The sequence below is a fragment of the Carassius carassius genome, chromosome 15, assembly GCF_963082965.1.
Source record: "Carassius carassius chromosome 15, fCarCar2.1, whole genome shotgun sequence".
NCBI classification, from domain to species: Eukaryota; Metazoa; Chordata; class Actinopteri; order Cypriniformes; family Cyprinidae; genus Carassius; species Carassius carassius.
In genome coordinates, this window is record NC_081769.1 from 19837191 (window position 1) to 19858544 (window position 21354).

Consider the following 21354-nt stretch of genomic DNA (forward strand, 5'->3'; position numbering starts at 1 on the left):
TCATTTTCTCCATAGGGATTTTTTTTACTCTTAGGTTGCATGAACTAAAACAATTAGCTAAAAGGCGAATCCCAACATTAAAGACATTTATGTAAAACGTGTGTGTGTGTGTGTGTATGTATAATAAGACAAAAGTACAAGATTTGGTGAGGAGGTAAAGATTTCTTTGGGTAATATGGTTTTTCAACAGGAATTCCACTGTTGATTATTTAAATAATATTTTTACTTATATAAAAATAATATGAATAATGCAGGCTGATAGATTCAACAAAAGCATTTATCATTGATTTACAACTTCATAGCTCACAGTAGATCTGTCCTTAAAAGTTTATAAGTTTGAAGCATGTTTTTAGGATTGTCCGATTCCTCAAGCATTTATATTCACGTTCTGGTTCTTGTGACAACTGTAGCCCTCACAACAACGTTAACAACTTAACAAAAAAAAAGAAAAAAAGATTCATTTCTGAAATTTAAGAAGCTGTTTCAGTCATGACCATGTATAATAAATGTAATGACAAATTATGAATTAAACATATAAAATACCTATTAGTTGATGATAAAGAATATCCTGCTGGTTCAGTCACAACCAATTTATTTAGTAAACCACACATCTGTAATATTTAGTCACGTTTATTTCAAGAGGCAAATACAACTGCAAACTTTAAATAGGACATGGAGGCACTTGTCTTTTTTCACGTCTGAAATAATTACAGTGTATTATATGAAGGTGGAAAACAGCATCCCTTTCAGTGATACAGCGTTGAAACGCTGCCTAATTTGCCAGTTAATAGTTAACCAAGTCTTAATTTTCTGTACAGTTATAATATAAAATGTTAGAAGCAGAACTATTTCACTACAGACATCCCCAAATGTATATTACAAGTGAAAAAACAAGCAGACAAACAAACAAATGTATGACTCTAATATAAAAGATGGGAAAGTGAGTGTTTTTTCTTACAATAAAGATATGTAAACAAAACAACCAAAAATATTTTTAACATCATCATATGAACTATATACAACAATACAAAAACGTAGAGTGTAGAGTCTTTTCAGCATTGCTGTAGGTTCCCCTTTTTTCCAAATATACTAATGCCAAGAGGCAAACTATCTTATAAATGTGTAAATAACCATTTTGCAATGGTTTACATCCTAGTGTGAACATGCTGCATACAAACATAATTCATCTAACAAACTGTTTAGCCATTTTTACAGAGGCCGTACTTCTGGGATGAAGAGGCCTTGTTCCATTTCATTTACATCCTCTTTTTTAACTGTGACCGGTACCCCTGGAATGAAGAGGTCATGTTTCATGTCCTTCATGTCCTCTTTTTTATCAATTACCTGTGGAACGAGGCCGCCATGTTTCACCTCGTCCAAGACCTTTTTTTTAACAGGCTTGACCTCTGGAATGAATAGGTTGTGCTTCACCTTGTTCACTTCAATCATTTTGAACCCAAGACGTATGCAAACCCTCTTCTTTTGAAATGCTTTCAAGCACTTGGTGAGCTTGCTGTTAAAGTGAGCCTTTACGTCAGCCTTATTGATCCACAAACGGGAAGCTAGCAGTTCGATTTCGGTCTTGGTTACGTACGGCTTTCTGTGGAAGTACAGCGAAAGGAAGTCTTTTCGGTCCTCAAATGATGTCTTCTCCATTCCCATTGGTTCCAAGACGAGCTTAACTGGAACTTCAGGGACTTCTACCTTTGGAGATTTAGAGTTCCTTCTCCTGTTCTTCGGAGTGATTACTTCTCTCTGTGGCTTGGCAATTTCAAGGCCGCCCTGACAGGCCACGTCTGAAGAACTGGCCATCTGAGGAGAGTTACATAAATCACCATCAAGACGTTCCGTCGTATCTGGATTCAGTTGCCTCTCTGCTTCCTTGACGGGTTTCGGAGCACAACGGCACCGTTGCACGTGAATGGAGATTGTCTTTGGTGTCGATTTTTCTGTATACACCCCAAAACAATACATGCATTTGTATGCAGGCGTTTTTAGTATTGCATGAATGGTGGGAATGATGTGGTGTTTAGTTTGAAGATGGCTCTCGTAGTCCTCAGAGTTCTGGAGCTTTACTTGGCAAAATGGGCATGCGGTAGGCGCGGTCTTCAACGTTGTTGCATATTCTGCCTTGTCTGGATACATTTTTATGTACAGCTTATCTTGAGAGCTGGTAACTAGTGCAAGGTTGAGCTCTCGGTTGTCAAGAAGATCTTTGGGCACATCTGTGTTCAGATTAAAAGTGTTGAACATGAGGTTCCCCTCGTCGTCACAGTCGAGACTAAACTGTTCTTTAATGAAATGCCGGTTTTCCTTGATTTTCAAACTATGCTCTTTATTGGTGTGCTCCATGATCTGCTTGAAAGAATAGAACATCTGAGGGCAGAACAGACACTTCAAGCCATGCAACAAATGCTGGAAAATCCCCTGCTCTGTCAGTAAAATCTTGCACCTCAGGCACTTGACTGTGTGATTGTCATGTTTCTTCAAAAACGGCGCAATTACGGCCAACTCATTCGGCACAGAATTTCTATTTATCGCCCTCTGAACTGTGGGCATGAGACCCGCGGGCACCACTGCTGAATTAGTAGGTTGGCTGATCTGATTTTGCGTCAGTACCACTTGAGCAGGACCGCCGTGAACGGGAACAGTGACTTGAACGGGTGCTAGAGTGTAGGTTGGGACACCGTTGACTTTGTTGCCTGTGGGAATGAGACGCACGGACTGCGAGGCTATGAGGGGAGCTCTGGGAACCGACTGGTTCAGCTGAAGACCCTGAGTAACAAGAATTGGCGACCTTACACCCATTTCACCCGGGAGGTTGACCTGGACGCCAGGTGGAAGAAGAACCTGCTGCGCTTGATGGGTCTGCGGTAGCCTGGGCATTGCCATAGTGATAGGTACCGTCTTAGGTGCGCTTTGCCGCATGTTTGGCATCATCATATTGATCGGCATCCCACTGTGGGTCTGCGATTGCGGTGTGTTCTGAATAGCGGCAACAGTCGTGCCTGACAGTAAAGCTTGTGTTTGTGGGGACAAAAACATCTGCCCTGCACCAGGAGAGCAAAACAAAGCAGCTGTGCTGCTTGGGCCGGCCAGAAGAACAGTACCATTTCCATTTGCTTGTTGCATATGCTGTGGCACATAGTTCGGCCTTGGGAGCAACGTGACCTGTTGCATGGCTTTTGGCGCAAGGTTCAGCAGATTCTGTAGTCCAGCCATTTGGTTTGTGCAGTCTTTTTCGATTATACAAGGCATTATTTGCCAGTGCAGGTCTTTGTGCTTCTCTGAACTCAAAATGTGATAGAGTAAATGTTCAATGGTCTCTGCAGGCAGTTTGCACAGCTTGCAATGATATTTCACTGAAGCGCCATCACGTATCTGCTCACCATCAGTCTTTTGCTTACTGTCCGAGCCAAGCCCAAAGTAGCGATCCAGCATCGCAGCATAGTGGTTGACCAGGACGTGTTTCTTCATTACATATAGTAAAGAATCATGATAGCCACAGGTTGCGCATGTGTATCGGTCATCGGCAGCATCAGCGGAAACTGTAACTGACACGGTTTTCGGTGTGTGGGCCAAAGTGTGGCTAGGGTTGCTGTGAAGAGGTATACGGTGGGTTTTTGATGGGAGCATGTGGAAAAACTGAATGTGTTGCTCTGTGACCTTCGGAGAGCTGACAAATGGGCAGTAGGGGCACATTAACAAACAGGCCACATCCAGATCTTTCCAGTGACAGCGATGGATGTGACTTCTGAATGTGGGTACTGACCGGCTGGAGTACCAACACAGACTGCAGCACAGAGCTTGGCTCCGGTATGGATACTGAGGAACAAAAGTTATATTGGGATTAATATGACATAAAATAACATTTATAAATAGCGTGTACAATCTATAGATTGAGCTTAATCACCAATTAAAAAAAAAACATTTGATTTTATTAAAAAAGACATGTTTTAACATATTTTACAGAGCAACATATGTTTTATACATAACCACCTTTTTTTTCTTTTTGCCAACATGACCATCAGTGAAATCATCCCATTCTGTGTGGTCAAAACTTGCATCACCAGCATCAAAACATTTGTATGTCTGTTGGAAATAAAGACATTTTAATTAGTAGATATAACAGAATTGGTGTAAGTTATCACTGATTTAGTAAAAAGACACACTGAAAATAAAAATATAGTTTTATTGGGCTACAGAAGACACATTTCTTATTAACATTATATTTGTTATCATCTAGAACCCATTTAAACTATGTAAAAATTAATGGAGAGCAGCATGCACAGTCAAATATGCAGTATCAGTGTACACTGATAAATAATAATAATAAAAAAAACACTAATCTCAGCTGATAATCAATATATTGTGCATTCCTATTTTTGTCATTAAGGACCAATTAACAACATAACTCAATCTTCTGGTGAAATGACGGACTTCTTTCTGGTGACACATACTGGACTTCTCCAATCATATGGTCTGCTTAAACTTCACCTCTTCCTTATAATCGACTGCAAGCTCACATTAAGATCTGCTTCAATCAAATTTATAGCCAATAAATAGAAATAAATCCCCGCCCTAGATTTTAATTTATTTTTTCCATAATCTGTTTCTGATGTACTTTACAATGTGGAAAATAAAGAGCTGTCTCCGTTACTTCGCAACTTTAATAGTAGTTTTTGATTTTTTTTTTTTTTGCCAATGTCTAGTTTTTGTCTTGTTCTTTTGTTGTGACACTTTAAAAAAGTGTTTTGAAATAACTGAAATACAGTGTCCTACATAAATTAAATTAAATGTATGCATTTAGCAGACGCTTTTATCCAAAGCGACTTACAGTGCATTCAGGCTATCCATTTTTACCTATCATGTGATCCTGGGGAATTGAACCCCCAACCTTGCGCTTGATAGCGCAATGCTCTACCAATTGAGCTACAGGAACACAAGTACATAAGAACAAGAACATAAGTACTGAAACAGTAAGGACAATTGTTCTGTTTGCTGTGGGGTCAAGAAATCTCAAATATGAAATATGATTAAAAGATGAATATGAGACAAAACTACAGAATGTCACATTTTATTATTGGGTTATTCAACACAAAGATGTTTTACCAGCTAAGAAGATCAGCACTTTCAGAGTTTCATCTCCCTATCTGATGTGAGCATAAGTATTGGAACAGTTGCTTCACAAGTCTCTGTAAGTGTTCAGCTGTGTCCGGTTGCATTAATTCTTCAGATATTAAAAGCAGAGAATGTGTCTTATCAGTTATATCCATAGATTTTGCATTCGACGATGACATTTATTCATTTCATTTTTCATTTAGCTGATGCTTTTATCCAAAGCAACTTACAATTGCTATACATGTCAGAGGTCGCACGCCTCTGGAGCAACTAGGGGTTAAGTGTCTTGCTCAGGGACACATTTTCTGATGTGAGCATTGGTGTCTCACAGTGGATTCGAACCCGGGTCTCTCACACCAAAGGCATGTGTCTTATCCACTGCACCAACACCACCCCGTGACACACACAAACCAGGATGAAGACGAGAAAGCCGACTCTGGAAGAAAAGCAAGCAATTTGGATGCTCAAAGAAAAGAGGAAGTCAATTAGAACTATAACAAAGGGCATGGAGAAATCAAGAGTTTGGAAACTACCGGTGACATCAGCAACCAACGACAACCTGATCAGCAGAGAAAAACAACAGTAGTTGATGACAGACAAATCATAAAAGCTGTGAAAATGAACCCTAAAATACATGTCTGTAAAATCACCAACAACCTCCAGAAAGCTGTGGTGATGCGCTGTCAGTCTAAAGTCAACAGGAGAATTTGACACAGAATTACAGAACACAGCAAGATGCAAACCTCTGATCAGCATCAAAAATAGAAAGGCATGATTCTTCACAAATGTGAGCCAGTAGAGTTTTTCGAAATTAGTTGTTGGACTAAGTGTTTGGAAAGCAAAAGTGTGGAGAAAAAACAGAACTGCAAATGATCATACAACCTCATCTGTAAAGTTTGGTGGAGGTGGTGTCATGGCATGGGTGTGCATGGCTGTCTCTAGAACAGGACCAATTCCTTTTAATGATGACAATGTATGATGGCAGTAGCAGAATGAATTTGGAAGGGTACAAACTAATCTTGGCTACCAATATTCAAGAAAATGCTACCAAACTCATTATAAAGCACTTCATATTAGATCAGGACAAATGACCCAAAGCACCCTGAAAGTTCAGTCAAGGACTTTATCAGGGCACAGAAATGTAAAGTCTTAGGTTGCCCAAATCAATCTCCAGATTTAAATTAGATTAAACATTAATTTCACCAGCAGAAAAGGAGAGTAAAGACAGAAACTCCCCAAAACAAGCAACAGCTGGAATTGGCTGCATTAAAGTCTGGGAAAAGCATTTCAAAGCATAAGACTGAGAGTATGGTGATGTCTTTGGGTTGCAGACTCACTGCTGTGATTGCATGCAAGGCATCTGCAACTAAATATTAGCTTTTAATCTTTTACATCTGCCTTAAATTCAACTGTTCCAATACTTATGCTCACATCAAATAGTTGGATAAACTCTAAAAGTGATGCCCTTTTTATTTGGTAAAACGTGTGTGTCGAAAGACCTAATAATAAAATGTGACATTCTGTAGTTTTGTCTCATATTCATCTTTTAATCATATTTGCATATGTCTTGACTCCACAGCAGAGAAAGCTATTTTGTCTTTACTTTTCAAATACTTACAAAAGGCACTGTAATTTGGTAGAGTCATACTAAACCGTACTGTAGTGAGAACTTGGGACGGCTTCATACTGTATAATGCAGTTAACGAATAAACATCACCTCAAACGTCTGTCAGCCAATCAGAATCGAGCATTAACCAGATGCTGGTATAAACATAACCTAAGTTACCTCCAATAAATCTTGACACTGCTGCATCCCGATGTCACACAAAATATTTTTGACGCGTTTCCTTGGACGTCTGAGTTTCGTCAGATTCTTCACTGGAATTTGATACATTTTGCTGATCCTGTAAACGAAAACAAAAATATTACGGAACGTTGAACAGCCTGTCAAATCAATGCACTGCGCTTTTTAAAAACCAAACTGTATTTGGCGAGAATCTAATGGAAACTTAAGAGATTTCTAAATTAACATAGCCTATTATTGAGGCCTATAACATAGTTATAATAAATACAGCTAACGTTAGTTGTAACTGTACCTAGCGAGATCTGTATTTCAAACCATCCTCGGACACATCATTATAATTTCAATTTTATAACCAGCCATGGATTTTAAGTAGTATTAACGCAAGAAACAAAGAAACGACATATGTCATTCATAATCCGAACTGTATTAATGACTAAACCTGTATCTACCTCAGGTACTTCGGCACAGAGATGCGATTGAGTGGATGGGTGTCTGCGTGCGCCCGTTTTCTTCCGGCGTCACTGGAAGGCGCGCAGTACGGATTCGGCTACTTCATCGCGTGAAGCATCCGGGTTGCGCTCAATCCGCGTTCCTTGTTGCACTGGTGATCGTCTGCTGAAATCTGAACAGAGCGCAGGATTGCCCACTTTTGATTATATCTCACTAAAACATCACCCCACTCCTGCTGAAAAACATGGCGTACAGGAAGACGGGAAGTGACGTTTTCTGATTTACATATTGCATAGTGCAGATCCACCAATGGGAGAAAGGTGGGCTGATCTTGCAAAGTTGATCAAAGTGATGTGTCATTGGTTATTGGAATTAACCCATAACCCCATGGCTGGGGTCTTCACCTGTGAGTGATGTAGACACACCTGTGGCACAACAACACCTTCAGAGCTGCTTTATGGGAAGATGGATCGATGGATTCAAGTGTGACATGATGATGAGAAGGCAATATGAGTGCTGATTGTTATCTATTATAATATAAAATGCTATTTAGAGGGTCTCTTGCATCAGTGCTGATATTGCCACAGCAGGTCAGTTCAGTTTAAAACTACTGAGTATTCACAAGTGCAATGAAGAACATTTATGTACCTAGAACACATCTGCATTAGGACTATCACTAAAGGACAAAGAATGGTATGGGAGGTCTATCCATTGGTCTCTGTGAATACAAGGACCTAAATGGGCCCCCAACGGTTTGAGAATAAATGTAAAAACACAGCACACTGCAAACTTCATTGCACTCAAACCAGCCATCAAAGTTTCACAGAATCCTTTCTTGTCCATGATACTTAATAATTGCACCACTTGAACTAAAAGGTATGGTTCACCCAAAGATTGCAATTCTAGAATGATTAAACCCTTGCGTCATTTCAGATTTGTGTGAATTTCTTTATTTTGTGGAACATAAACAAAAGATATTTTAAGAAAAGTCTCAAGTGTTTCTCTTTGTCCATTCAATGGAAGTCAATGGTGACCAAATCTGTTTCTTCAAAATATCTTTCTACAGAAGATATCAAATCGGTCAGGTTTGAAACAACATGAAGGTGAGTAAATATTGAGTTTTTATTTATGGTTGAACTATCCTTTTAGTTTAATAGAGTCTTGTGTTAGCTTTATTTGACCAGTGTTGTTCTGTGAATATAAAACTAGTGAGAAGAACAGCCAAACGGATAAACATTAAACAGGATGGCCCTTTGTGCTTACCATGATTGTGTCGGTATGGAAGATGTAGCTTTTTCCACAACATGATACAGTGATGGCAGTGCTACAAAACACTATTAAGAAGTTATTTTAATGTATTGTAAGCATGTATGTTTATTTAATGCTATGATCTAAAATTCAGTTTGTCTACACAGGCCTGGAGGCAGAGCTCCAGATTCAATGTAGCTCAAATTGATAATGAGTTTATATATATCTATATATCTATATATATATATATATGTGTGTGTGTGTGTGGCTTAATTTGATGAATTATTATTTTTTGTAGGTGTGAGTGAGAATTACATTTTTAAGTAGATTTTGTGTTGTTTTTTGGTGTCCAGCTTAGTGTTAAAGGAACACTCCACATTTTTTGGAAAATAGGTTCATTTTCAGACTCCCCCAGAGTTAAACAGTTTACCGTCAAATCCATTCAGCAGATCTGCAGGAAATAGTCCCAGCTAGGTAACTTCAAATAAACCTTTTTTCAGGTGCTGTGTAATATCACTGCACCTGCGGCACCCATGGTAAGGCAGCAAAGTTCCTTGATTAATACGCTGGAATGAGAGCATAGTTCCTAGTCATATCAGCCAAGAAACTTTTTATTTTCCGTTGGTCTTAGTACACGATATATACTGAAGAGTCAAGTTTTAAATAGGAAAAATATAGAAACTCTTCGGTAATTTTTGACCGAGATGCTAACGGACTAATCAGATTCAATGATCTATGCTAAGCTAAATGTGCAAACGTCACACCCGAAGATCTGCTGAATGGATTCGAAAATGGTAAAACTCAACTGTTTAACTCTAGGGGAGTTGGAAAATGACCCTATTTTCGAAACGTGGAGTGTTCCTTAAAGAACAAAGAGCAAAGAAATCCAATAAATTACAACAAGCATCTCTATTAAAAAATACTTAATTATACTTATTTTATGTTTGGATAAGAATGCAATTACACACAAATTACAAGTGAAATCATGCTGTAATGCAAATGTTGAAATGCATTCAGAAACTTTCCTTGATTGAGCTAATACAACACAATTCTTGAACCGACTTCATTTCATTTTGTGCAGTCAACTTTAATTGGTCAAAATAGATGTTTTCTTAAGCAAACTGTGTTGGACTACATAATAAATTATAGAAAGATGTTGTGTGTAATAGGAATTTTCTAATATAATTACCTTTTTTGTAAGAAAACATATGACACATCTGGTAGAAAACAACACTAATCACCAATTCATGAATCACTGATTCATGTGCTAATTAACTGAAAGAGATTCAACAATGTTAGTTTAACACATATATTAACCTAAATTTATTGGGTTTTTCAGTTATATTTATTATTAAATTACTATTATTATTATTATTATATTTAACATGCAGAATCCATAGTAATCATAAAATTATCAGTAAAAACCTGACATGCAAGTAATTATATTATCGAGTAATTTATAAATTATAGTGCATATAGAGTTTAAAATGGGTGGTGCATTTTCGGTTTATCTTTTACAAAATAACAACAATTCCATCTTCCTCCATTGCCCCCTGGGGCAACAGTAAATGGCGACTCAGATCTACGTGCCACGTGTTTAGAATGTCATGGGTACTGGAGCTTTCCTGTCTGATGGCTGGATTACAGCCGAAATGCTGTTGAGAGGTCCGATGCCTGTGATGAGGGACGCTGTGGTCAGTGTGAGGTGTATGAGCAAGACAAGGCTGAGAGTGATAGGATGCAGCCGAAATGAGCGAATTGGCCCGTCTGGCAGAAACGTTGGGCCTGTAGGAAGTATTAACATAAGGCTGAGAAGAATGAGAGGAGGCTGAAGAACCCGGATGTCGGGACAGGTGTTTGATGGGGCTCTCCACAAACACATCTGCATCCTCTTCGCTTTCAGAGCCATAACCTAAACCATAAGCTTTCATTATCAAAGGTAGCCCTGGATAGCTTACAGAGTGCGTACTATCAAAATAGTGTCCCGAGCTTGAGGAACTGCAGCTTTTTCGCCTTATGTTGTTATGCTGGTTTGCAGGTTTCACTGTGATGATGAGGTTGTGGCTGTTTGCGATCATCATGTCAGTTACCTGATCCAAAGACTTCCTCTTAACATCAATACCATTCACTTCCAGGACCTGGTCATTAATGGCCAGCAGTCCCGTGCAAGCCGCCAGTCCTCCAGGAACTATGCGGGAGATAAAGATGCCCGGAACCTTTTCCAGACCGTATGGAGTAACCCTGACAGTGGTACCATCACGAATGTAAAACCCCAGAGGTCTGTCCGAGCCCTGGCGATACAGACGCACCCTTCGGTGGCATTCTGGTATGATGTCCACGTCAATGATAGACGAAACAGGGCGGAAGTTCAGAGGCATGCTGATCTGGAATGGTGTTTTTTTCTGGCTGAAAGATTTCTTTCGTTTTGTTGTATCTTCAGCAGCTGTGATAAACTGGTCAGCTTCCTCTGTAAAACAGTGTGGACAGAAAGCTGTATGAAGCATTTTCAGCAGTTCTGAAATTCTTAAATCAGACGATTATGATTATATTTTTAACTTATATTAAAACGGACTGAGAAGAGACTTTCAACCTGAATACAAAAATGTAACTGGTTACAATTTTAGCTTAAATTTTATTTATTTGCAATAAAACACTATTTACTTATGAGGGAACAAGTAAGTCCAATTTAAAATATAAATACAATTATTTGAACTAACAAACAAATTAATAAATGTCCTGAAGAAGGACACAAATTCTTCACAAAATGTTTATATTTTTATATTTCTTACGTTTACATTTATTTATTTTTTATTTCTGTTTATATTTATTCTTACATTATTTCCAGAATTATTTTCACATTACTGTGGAACTTCTAAGAACTGTGATACAGATCACATGAACTAGGACGGAAAGGTACAAGATAATTTTCTCAATCTGACAAACAAACACAAGGGAATACAAAGCAATTATACTCAAGTACATGATTTCTAACAAGATAAATCCCTTCCTTTTCTTCATTTTTCTATTCCTTCTTCTTTAAGAAGCTCAAAAGGAAAACTGCCTTAAAATAGTATTCTTTTTTAAAGGCCTTAAGGTTTTAAAATTATATATTCCATGTAATTAAATATCCACACTTTTATTTCCCTTCAGAAAGAAGTCTTGCTGTATTAGTATAAAAATTTATATCCATGCTATTTATTTGAAAAATAATGCCCTTTGGTACACACATACATTATAATATTTAAATGGAATAGAAAGAGTACATCAATGTGTGTGGAGCAGAGATTATTTAAAAGGAAATTAGAGATACTGTATTAATAGCTAGCCTCTTTTGCCTTCCAGTATACCTTGAAGCTGAATGAAGATACGCAGTAAAGATTGTGTGGAGGTCACAGCCTTGCAAAAGTTGTCATCATTATTGATGGGCAGCAGCTCTCCTTGGACATCCGCATATCCGATAAGGACATCCATTTGCCATAGGTGATGTAAACGCACAATGAGCCTGTGGAAGTCTTTATACCTGCCAGGCTCACAGCGGTCCAGGGAAAACCTCCTGAATTCTGCACCATACTGTAAAGAGAAGTGAAATTGTATGACATTAATATAGGCACCTTGAAAACACAATATAACACTTTTATGCTTTACTGGACAAGAAGCTGTGAATGACCTGAGGCTGCATTCAATCAGCTGAAACAATGGGCATATTTTAGAAGTGAGCCGTTTCTGGATATTGTGTAGGTTTTGATTGTTTAAGCTATTGTTTTACAAAGGTATTTCCTGTCAGTCTAATAATACTTAAATAAGAGCGCCAAAATAACCAGTGAGACACTAATAAGACACATTCTGTGAATGAATTTCAAATCTGAAAAATGTGTAATTTCAAAAAAATTGAATAAAGTCTCACAAAAGAAATGCACATGCCACGGCCAGAAACAAAGATATTGTATGGTTATATAATAAATGAAAGATACATGCAACAGATCAATAAAAGAATAAAAGTAGGCTACATGTCAACTTACTTTACTTTTCACCTCGAGCACCGAGCAGCAACGCAGAGACTGAGACTTTCTAAGCGCCCGGTTCATGTTTCCCGGTGAGCGGTTAATGAGCCACTAACCGACGAGCGCTCGGGTTTTGTTTGGCTCATGACAAAATAGCGTTACGTGTTCACACCACTGAAAACGCGGAAAAACAGGAGGAATGGCTTGTCAAAAGACGGAACAACACGGAAACTACGACACTGCCCAGGCATTAGTAGATTACAGTGTGTGTCTCTTATTAGACTTCTCTCTCTCTCTGTGTGTACACTCTATAAATAGAGGCACAGATAGATAAAAGAAAAATGTATATTCTAAAACGTAATAAATGATCATGCAATTTTCGTTTAGTGTTCCTGCCTACTTATCATTATCTCCATATGTAGCCTATGTAAATACATAACATAAAAGTAACAAACAAAAAAAACTTACCTAAAAATGTACCTAAAATTCATATAATATAGCATGTGTGCTGTATAAAGTATGAAAAGACACCCACACATAACTGTATTGTCAAGTTTATTTTTTAGTAATTCTTTCTCAGCATCATGATATTTTTTAATGGTCAGAGATGTGAGAAATTTTGTTGGACAGAAAAAAAAAACAATTTATACTGTACTGTTCAATCTAACAAACACATCCTTTAATATCCTTTAGGCTATTGAATTAACATACACAAAGAATTTAAAAGATAGCTCATATGCACAAACCACAAAACAAATGAAAAAGATTACTAAATCTATTAGTATTTCTATGTTTTGCTGGTTAAAAACAAAAGAGGAACAGATGGCTCTGTGTTCTGGCTCTATGCCTTGACTTCATCAGGAAGCTGGTCTCCAGTTACAACGGCCAAGGCATTGGTCATCCACTGTGATCTGTGCGGTCTCCACGGTGTGGGTTCCTACATGACATTTGGGAAGGACAGCAGGGGATATGTATATAAACAAAAAGCATATCATTTATAACAACAACAACAACAACAACAAAAAACATTTAGGTTTGCAATTTATGAAGGTATTTTTGATGCAAAACAACTAAGCGTCTGTGACAGAGGAATTTGTAGTTGTAGAGAATAGCCACACGTGTACCAGTAAATTTGAAGTCACAGACAAAAGTTGCAAACTTGTAGATTCTTTTTCCTCTTCCACAAACACAATAGTTACACCTTTTCGAATCCTTCACAGCAGCTGCACAAATCTTATTCTTCGAATCACAAATCAAGAAACCGGGAAAGTTCACGTTTTGCTACTATTGCTGTGGTGAATATGGCGCAAAACCATAGACTGTATAAGTGCAAAACACATTCACACACCTGCATAAAAAATGTGAAGTCAGGGACACATTTTGTACAACCGCGAATCAGTATGTGAATTCTTGCAATGAGATGTGCACACTTGTAGAATGTTTTCTTACATATATATATAATTTTTTTTTCCTTGGATGCTTTTTCTAGCACAAACACAAGTGCATAATGACAATGGCATGAATCTGCTGCTACGAGTCTCAAAGCTGTTTTTCACTTGCAAATGACAAGTTTCACATGCTCTCCGTTTTGCACCACAAATCACTTTTGCACCATGTCACAGAGATATGTGGTGCAAAAGGGAGAGCATGTGACACTGCTATTCTACAAGTGTGCAAATCTCATTGCAAGAATTCACATACTGATTTGCATATGTACCAAATTTGACTTCAGATTTTTTTTGCGGGTGTGTGAATGTGTTTTGCACCATATTCACTGCAGCAATAGTAGCAAAACATGTGAGCATACCAGTTGATTTGTGATTCGTAGAATAGGATTTGTGCACCTGCAGTGAAGGATTCAAGACGGTATATTGTGTTGTGTTTGTGGAAAAGGAAAGAAAAAGGTTTGCAACTTTTGTCTGTGACTTCAAATTTACTGGTACACATGTGTGGCTATTCTCTACAACTACAAATTCCACTGTCACAGACGCTCAGTTATTTTGCACATAAAAATACCTTCATAGCAATTTTACTATCCTCCTTATAGTGATTTAAGCAAGTTTGTTGAACAAAAACATCCAGAGCAAAACAAACCACGGAAGTGGTTCGGGAAACATTACATCTAAAGCAGCAGCTCGTATAATTTTCTTCTTGAGAGCATCCACTAAAGCATCTTGGTCCACTACCAAGCCTACGACAAGGAAAGTAATTCTCAAACAGGGCTGCTTCTGTTTAATTGGATTGCTTTTTTCAAACCTATTACATTACCTCTGCTAATGTTGATAAAGGTGCTATTGGGTTTCATTATGGCAAACTGTTTGGCACCAATCAGTTGTGCGTCTGAGGGGACAGATTGACCAGCACCATGACCAAGTCTGACCTCTGTAACAGCTCCTTCATGCTTGCACAATATGTGGCCCCAGCTGCTCTCTCTTCACTCTCATGCCTGAACATATAAAATGTTGTGAAATTAAATTAAAGTTTTACAGCCAATCTAATGTTAAAATATCCTGACCACAACCCATAAGGCCTTGTATAATTAAATATTATTCCAATCACAGACTCAGTATGTAACCTAGCTGAAAGGCACCATTGTAATTTTACACTTTATTTTAAAAGGAATAATTGCAATATTGACAATATATGTTCATACACTATCTTTCACATTGGGGTTGGCAAGATGTTTTTATTAATGTTTCTGAAAGTTTCTTAAGCACCCCAAGGCTGCATTTATTTGGAAAAAATAATTAAAAAATATTACTTCAACTTAAAATATGTTTTTTTTTTTTTGTAATTGATTCCTGTATAGCTAAATTTTATGCAGCCAATTCTCCTGTCTTCAGTGTCACATGATTCTTTAGAAATAATTTAAATATGAGGATCTGATGAACATTTCTAATTTTCATGAATTTTGAAAGCAGTTTTGCTGCTTAATTTTGTTTTGTGGAAAGGTTTTTGTAAGATTTAACAAAAGATTTTACAAAATACACAGCATTTCACAGAATGTCTTTTGTAACATCTTACTCTCACTATTGATCAATTTAATTCAACTTTAAATAAAAGCAAGTAAAAAAGAAAAGAAAAAAAGAAACAGACTGACCTTGAACTTTTGACCAGTAGTGTATATCAGTGACTTTTTTAATATTTTAAACCAATATCTAACTATTTCTTGTAGAAAAAAAATAGAGAAAACTGATAGTTTATGTATTATTCAAGCTGGTAAGAAGATGTTTAGTGACAGTGTGAATATTTTAATCTAACAGATTCACCTTCGATTCCAATTGTGGTAAAGGATTTAAAAAAACGACCAAACAAAAAAAAAAACAGAAGCCTGCTTAAACTGTTTACAAATCGTCTGTTGTCACGTTTCACCATCGGAGAGTTTGACAGTTGCTGGTTACTCAATAACCAGAAGGGGGCGTTAGAAGCTCGTGAATTGTATTAGTTGACCATTTCTAAGATTGAGTGCATGTAGGCCTAGCTGTTTGATGGACGTGATTCATGTTTTCATTTGTACTCAATTCCAGATTTGACTTTTTTTATGAATTGTATGATTTCCTTTTAACACTAGCACTTTATAATAAAGGACTTGTATCCTTTGCTTTGACAACATTATTATTTTGGTTTAGCTTACAGTAGTTAATTTTGTAGCCTATGTTTTACAGCAGATTAATTAATAAACCCTCTAAAAATATAAAATCATATCATATATTTATTAAATAAATAAATATAATAAAATAAAAAAAACAATATAACAATACTATAACAATTAAACTGTGGTGATGAACCAATCATGTGAAAAGTAAATTTGCTAAAAAAAAGCTAAAAAAAGATCATAATAATAACATTTTAAGGCCATAAATGAAATGTTGGAGTCTTTGACAGTTCGGAGGGACATTGCATTAATTCCAGAACCGTTAGTAAATGGCTATTAATGGCTGCAGCAGAGCTCCAGCTTTGCCTCCATCTGCTTGAAATTCACATGTAGAGATTCAGCATCATAAAAAATAATAATAATAATTGAATACTGAAAAGCAAGAACATGTTTTCATTTCAAAGTGAGTCATAATTTGTTCATTTTCTGAATATTTCAGCATTGGCTATGCTAATACAATGGTGCCCGATGGATTCATGCTGAACACCCCAAGTCCATCTGCTACAGTTGAAGGTATGCCACAATAATGGTTCAAAACAACCATATCTGAGTGGTTATTCACCACACAAACACACATTGTATAGGGTCAACCTATTAGTTATTGATAATGGCAGATAAATAATCCAAATAAACTATAGTCATAATACCTTGTTATATAAATTCATTCTTTTAACATCTTACCAACTCTTACAGTAAACAATGCATACTGCGGATCTAAAGCAGATTAATCTCTACCAATCTGTACAGTGTCCTGTCTTTGTATGAAAACTACTTCCTTGAGAGTTTGCTTGGTTTGGCAATCAACCAAAAATCTTCTCTGTTCTGCTGAGCACTCATCTTCAAAGTCTAGTGCTCCACAATTAGCCTACATCTCTGCTTCTGCCCCAGGGACAGGCATGTTTTAAAGTGATGAATTGATTCTCTTGCCAGCAGGGTGGCCCATTATTAGTGGTGAATTACAGCATTCATAGTCTACTTTAAACCCTATTTAAAAAAAATAAAATTGGGAGAAAATACCAGACAAGTTCTTGTTTTGCAGACTTTAACAGGCTCATGTTATTTAACAAATCTTAGAGTACTACAATGTTCCTCTTTTTTAAACTCAATAGACAAAAAAAAAAAAAACTGCATTCAGTCATAACCTCATGAATTCTATTGTATCCTAAATGTAGTGACTGTATTCTCACTTAAAAGTCAGAATGTATGACATTTTTGAAAAATAAAATACATCTTGAAAACGTTTTATTTTTTTCTTCCTAGTGGCTCTTTATACAGTGGTTTAATTATTTGTATCCCAAAACCATCACCAACTTCTTTCAGTTTGCTTTTCCTGTCTTTGGCATTTACAACTCTAGCCAAGATCTCTGGCGTAATGAAATGGGCACTTGTGCTGTGATATGCCCCTGATACTTCTTGAGGTTATTTTTAATGCTGTTCCAATTAAACAGGCCTATCTGCCCTCAGGCTCAGGCTGAATGATAACATTTCTGGTAGAAAGACAAACTTCAGCTGCACCATCACAGGAATATCCTATCTTGCATTTTTTGCCAACTGAAAAAAATAAATAAAAAAGAATTCAAGAACCAAAGGAAAAGATATATATTCATCTGAAACTTGAACTCAGGAGCAGCCTTACATTGTTATAAACATTATGGAGATGACAAAGTCAATCAACCAATAAATAAATAAATATTTGAATTCTCTAATTCTAATATATAATTTCTCCTTTCTCTATTTTCTGTTGCAAATTGTTGGCTTTTTATGATAAATCGCTTGTGATTGTCCTCATTTGTAAATTGCTTTTGCTAATATCTAAATGAATCAATGTAAATTTAAATGGATTTGTTATATAACTGAATATGATGCATGACTTTTTATTTGCAGCAACCCTGTTGTCTAATTCAAATCAATGACACATTTCACACTGTAATGGGGAAAAATACCCCATCAGTTTTATCCCCATATACTACGATTGCTGATCAGGGTGTTTATTTTTAGAAATAATCCCTGGATTATCACAGAGAGGGGTTTGCTATAATCCATAAAGACTCCTTGATTTCACCAACATTATCATTTACCATTACCAACTGCTATCATTTTATTTAAAGCAACATATAGGGGATACCTATACGTTGCTTTAAATAAAATTATAACAGTTGCTAGTTCTAGAAACCTACAGCCCTAAATGCATTATAGGTTTGCATGTGAATTGTATGTTTCTGTAGGTTCATTATTCACACTGATCCCATCAGTTACAAATAATTTGTAACACCAAACTGAGTCTTATAAGACAATTTTGATTTTGACTCTTAGATCAAGAAGCATGGAAGTGATTTTATTTTTCATTGTTTGCAAACTGGTGACAATGTTCTAATGCCATTCATGAAAATGTGAATCATCCAATCTTCATGACAATATAAATAACATGTAAAAAACTCCAAAAGTGTTTATTTTGTATACACATAGCACTTGTGGGCAAAAAAACTATTATTATTTAGTCCCTTTCATGCATCTTTGTTCCTCTGCACCTTATTACACTCAAGGGTAATTAATATTTGCAGCTCAGTCAAAAATACTTCGTGATAAGATTTATAATTCAGATGGCTGAAATACGTTAAAAGCACAGATTCGTGCAATCTTTCGTGGCAGGCTTTTCAAATGTACCGCGAAACGTGCTGATGGTGAATGATAGGACGGAGTCTCCTATGAAAGACGCCACTAGGTCGCAGTAACATCGGTGCCATTGAGTTCACACAATATGAGGGAGCACAGCGGCAGCCAAAACCCAACTCTAGATTTTTCAAATTGGTGTGTTTGACTGTTTTGCACCCGCATAATGTAACAATAAACGATACATTACAACCTTCGCGAATGGAAGCCAGAAGCTGGCTTTTATTTTGACTTCAAGAATGTGGTGCGGGGAGCCCTGACAATACGCTGTTTAGCTTTCAAATGGAAGAAGATTGGCTCCTCCAGCTCATTTCGGTGGATATTTTGCCGTTGTCGTTTTTTTACACAGACGCTTTCTAATCGCCATGGATCTTCGGATTTGGATTCTTTTACCTCTTTGGTGTATTGAGCTGTGAAAAGAAGACAGGCTACGCTGATCGACCGGGATACAACATTCTCAGCCTACCTCGACATTTTGCTACCAGGGATTTAAATAATCACGTGCTACAACAACGGAAAGATTTTTTTTTTTTTTTTTTAATAATCAAAATTTATGTGGCCGTCTGACCTTTAATGAATCCAATCTGGAGGGCAAAATGAGTAGGGAAAGGCCGAAGAGAAATATCATTCAAAAGAAATTTGTAAGTGCAAATTTGACGTTTAATCCGTTGCGTGACCATCGAATTAAGTGGCATCTGCCTCTTAATTTGCATTAATCACGTCGCTGTTGTCTCCCGTTTTAAATTATCATCAGGTTTGTGACAGAATTAGGTCAGATGTTATAAACGACCAGTCCATGAACCATCTTCTATTTGAATTAGAGTTTAAGGACAGGGTGGCCGATCCGTATCTTGCTGTTGACCCAAATAATGCATTGGTCTTTTGAAGTGTACCTTGTTACGTTTCGCATTTCCGGTGTCTGTGACATGTTGCTATGTTGATTTCCACTGTCTGCTTTGTCATAGAGTAGCTCCAGTCGATGTAGACGACCGTCTCGCGACACTATAGCGTGGTCAGTTTGTTTGTCAGTGTGTGTGTTTGCGGTCGTCATTCTGTGAGTGAGTGTGTGTGTGTGTGTGTGTGTGTGTTTAGGGTGGTTTTTCAATGTCACGAGAACTTAGCTTGTCAAATTGTGGGCAGATGCTTGTATTGTGGTTAAGGCTGAGGTGGTTTACAGCCTGTCTCTGACCTCCTACTGGTTAGATGCTGTAAGCAGACTGACCTCTTTATTATATATGTAAGATATATGCTAAAACTGTGCCTCCTAGCCCTCCTGCTGTCACATTATCAGATGTGTTTGTTGTAGTCCAATTAAGTAGGCTAATCGAGTCACGAATGATCAAACTCCTCTCTAAGTGAGGTATTAGGGTCATTTCTTGTTTGGTCCATCAACCCTATCTATCAAGTAATTCTGATCATTGGCATCCAAACCAAAGCTAAAGTTTGAAATAAAATAAATGTTAACATTTTTACTATAAATAAATGGGTATAACGATATTATGATATAAAAAAAACTTTTAGCTAGTTGCCAAGGCTAAGGTCTATATATATCACCATTTCATCTGTGTATGTGTCAAATTTATTTCAAACTATTACAATTTGTTATTGTTTAATTTTGTGTTTTTAAATATGAAGGATAAATGGTTTAGACTTTGAAGACCTATTACTTAAACTTGCATCTATAGCAGCAGTTGTCAGTCTTTTGCTTCCAAGGCCTCTTTTGTCCACAGCAATATCAGAAGGACCTCCTCAATGGTGTATTCTTTATAAAATGCTTATGACATTTTATTCATTTATATTACTTCTTTTCAGGTATAGAAATTACACTTAAAATGAGAATACCTCATATATCCAGTTTTTTCAGGATACATGGGAACAGTTCTGGAAAACCAGTTTTTATAAAGAAAAACAGCAGTTTTGCCTTATTGTAAATATTTTTAAAGACTGCGTAAACCCAAAGCTGCTACCAACTTTATTTCAGTGTAGTGACATATTTCCAGCTGAAATGGAATATTGAATAGAGGGCGGTTTTATTTTTGCGCTCCTCCTCTTTGTCTCTCACTTATAGGAGCCTTATGTTGGAGGGGCGTGTTTAAGGATATTCTGTGCAAGCCGTCAAAATGACGTCATCAGCGAAGGAATGCCATTCCAGAGAGGAAGTAAATGTTCAGAATTTGATTTAAGATTACCAAGACAAATAATTTTTTTCAGCGGATTAACTCACACTGATTAATTGTTCGCATCAAGACTAGATTTCATGTGGACTTGAATTCACCTTGAGGTCCCCTTGGAAGTTTGCTACTGCCCCCTAGTGGGCCCCAGACCCCTGTGGAGAACTACTAATCTACATCCCTTTGAATATAATCTTTTGAGCGTAAAACCACGACAAAATGCTGACATACAAT

General features: G+C 37.0%; 3 protein-coding genes and 1 long non-coding RNA gene across 4 annotated transcripts in view; 1 reads left to right on the top strand and 3 right to left on the bottom strand.

Moving 5' to 3' along the window:
- Positions 1-614: 614 nt before the first annotated feature.
- On the bottom strand, positions 615-7650 carry adnp2a (ADNP homeobox 2a). The gene is made up of 4 exons (XM_059567867.1): positions 7375-7650; positions 6908-7025; positions 4000-4092; positions 615-3825 (listed from the first exon to the last, which is right to left on the bottom strand). The coding sequence occupies exons 2-4, from the start codon at positions 7013-7015 to the stop codon at positions 1210-1212; spliced, it is 2817 nt and encodes a 938-aa protein (XP_059423850.1). The 5' UTR covers positions 7016-7025; positions 7375-7650; the 3' UTR covers positions 615-1209.
- A 2359-nt stretch (positions 7651-10009) lies between these two features.
- pard6ga (par-6 family cell polarity regulator gamma a) lies at positions 10010-12889 on the bottom strand. The gene is made up of 3 exons (XM_059567052.1): positions 12643-12889; positions 11971-12193; positions 10010-11090 (listed from the first exon to the last, which is right to left on the bottom strand). Exons 1-3 carry the CDS (start codon positions 12706-12708, stop codon positions 10138-10140), a joined length of 1242 nt encoding a protein of 413 aa, XP_059423035.1. The 5' UTR covers positions 12709-12889; the 3' UTR covers positions 10010-10137.
- A 383-nt stretch (positions 12890-13272) lies between these two features.
- Positions 13273-19986, bottom strand: LOC132158452 (uncharacterized). Its single transcript, XR_009437686.1, has 3 exons — positions 19843-19986; positions 14893-15070; positions 13273-13561 (listed from the first exon to the last, which is right to left on the bottom strand). It is a non-coding gene; the product is annotated as an uncharacterized LOC132158452 (long non-coding RNA).
- LOC132158450 (protein Jumonji-like) overlaps positions 19003-21354 on the top strand; it is a 43864-nt gene continuing 41512 nt past the window's right edge. The window contains exon 1 of the mRNA XM_059567878.1: positions 19003-19590. Within this exon, the coding sequence (XP_059423861.1) occupies positions 19546-19590 (45 nt within the window). The 5' untranslated portion in view covers positions 19003-19545. The remainder of the gene's footprint in view (positions 19591-21354) is intronic.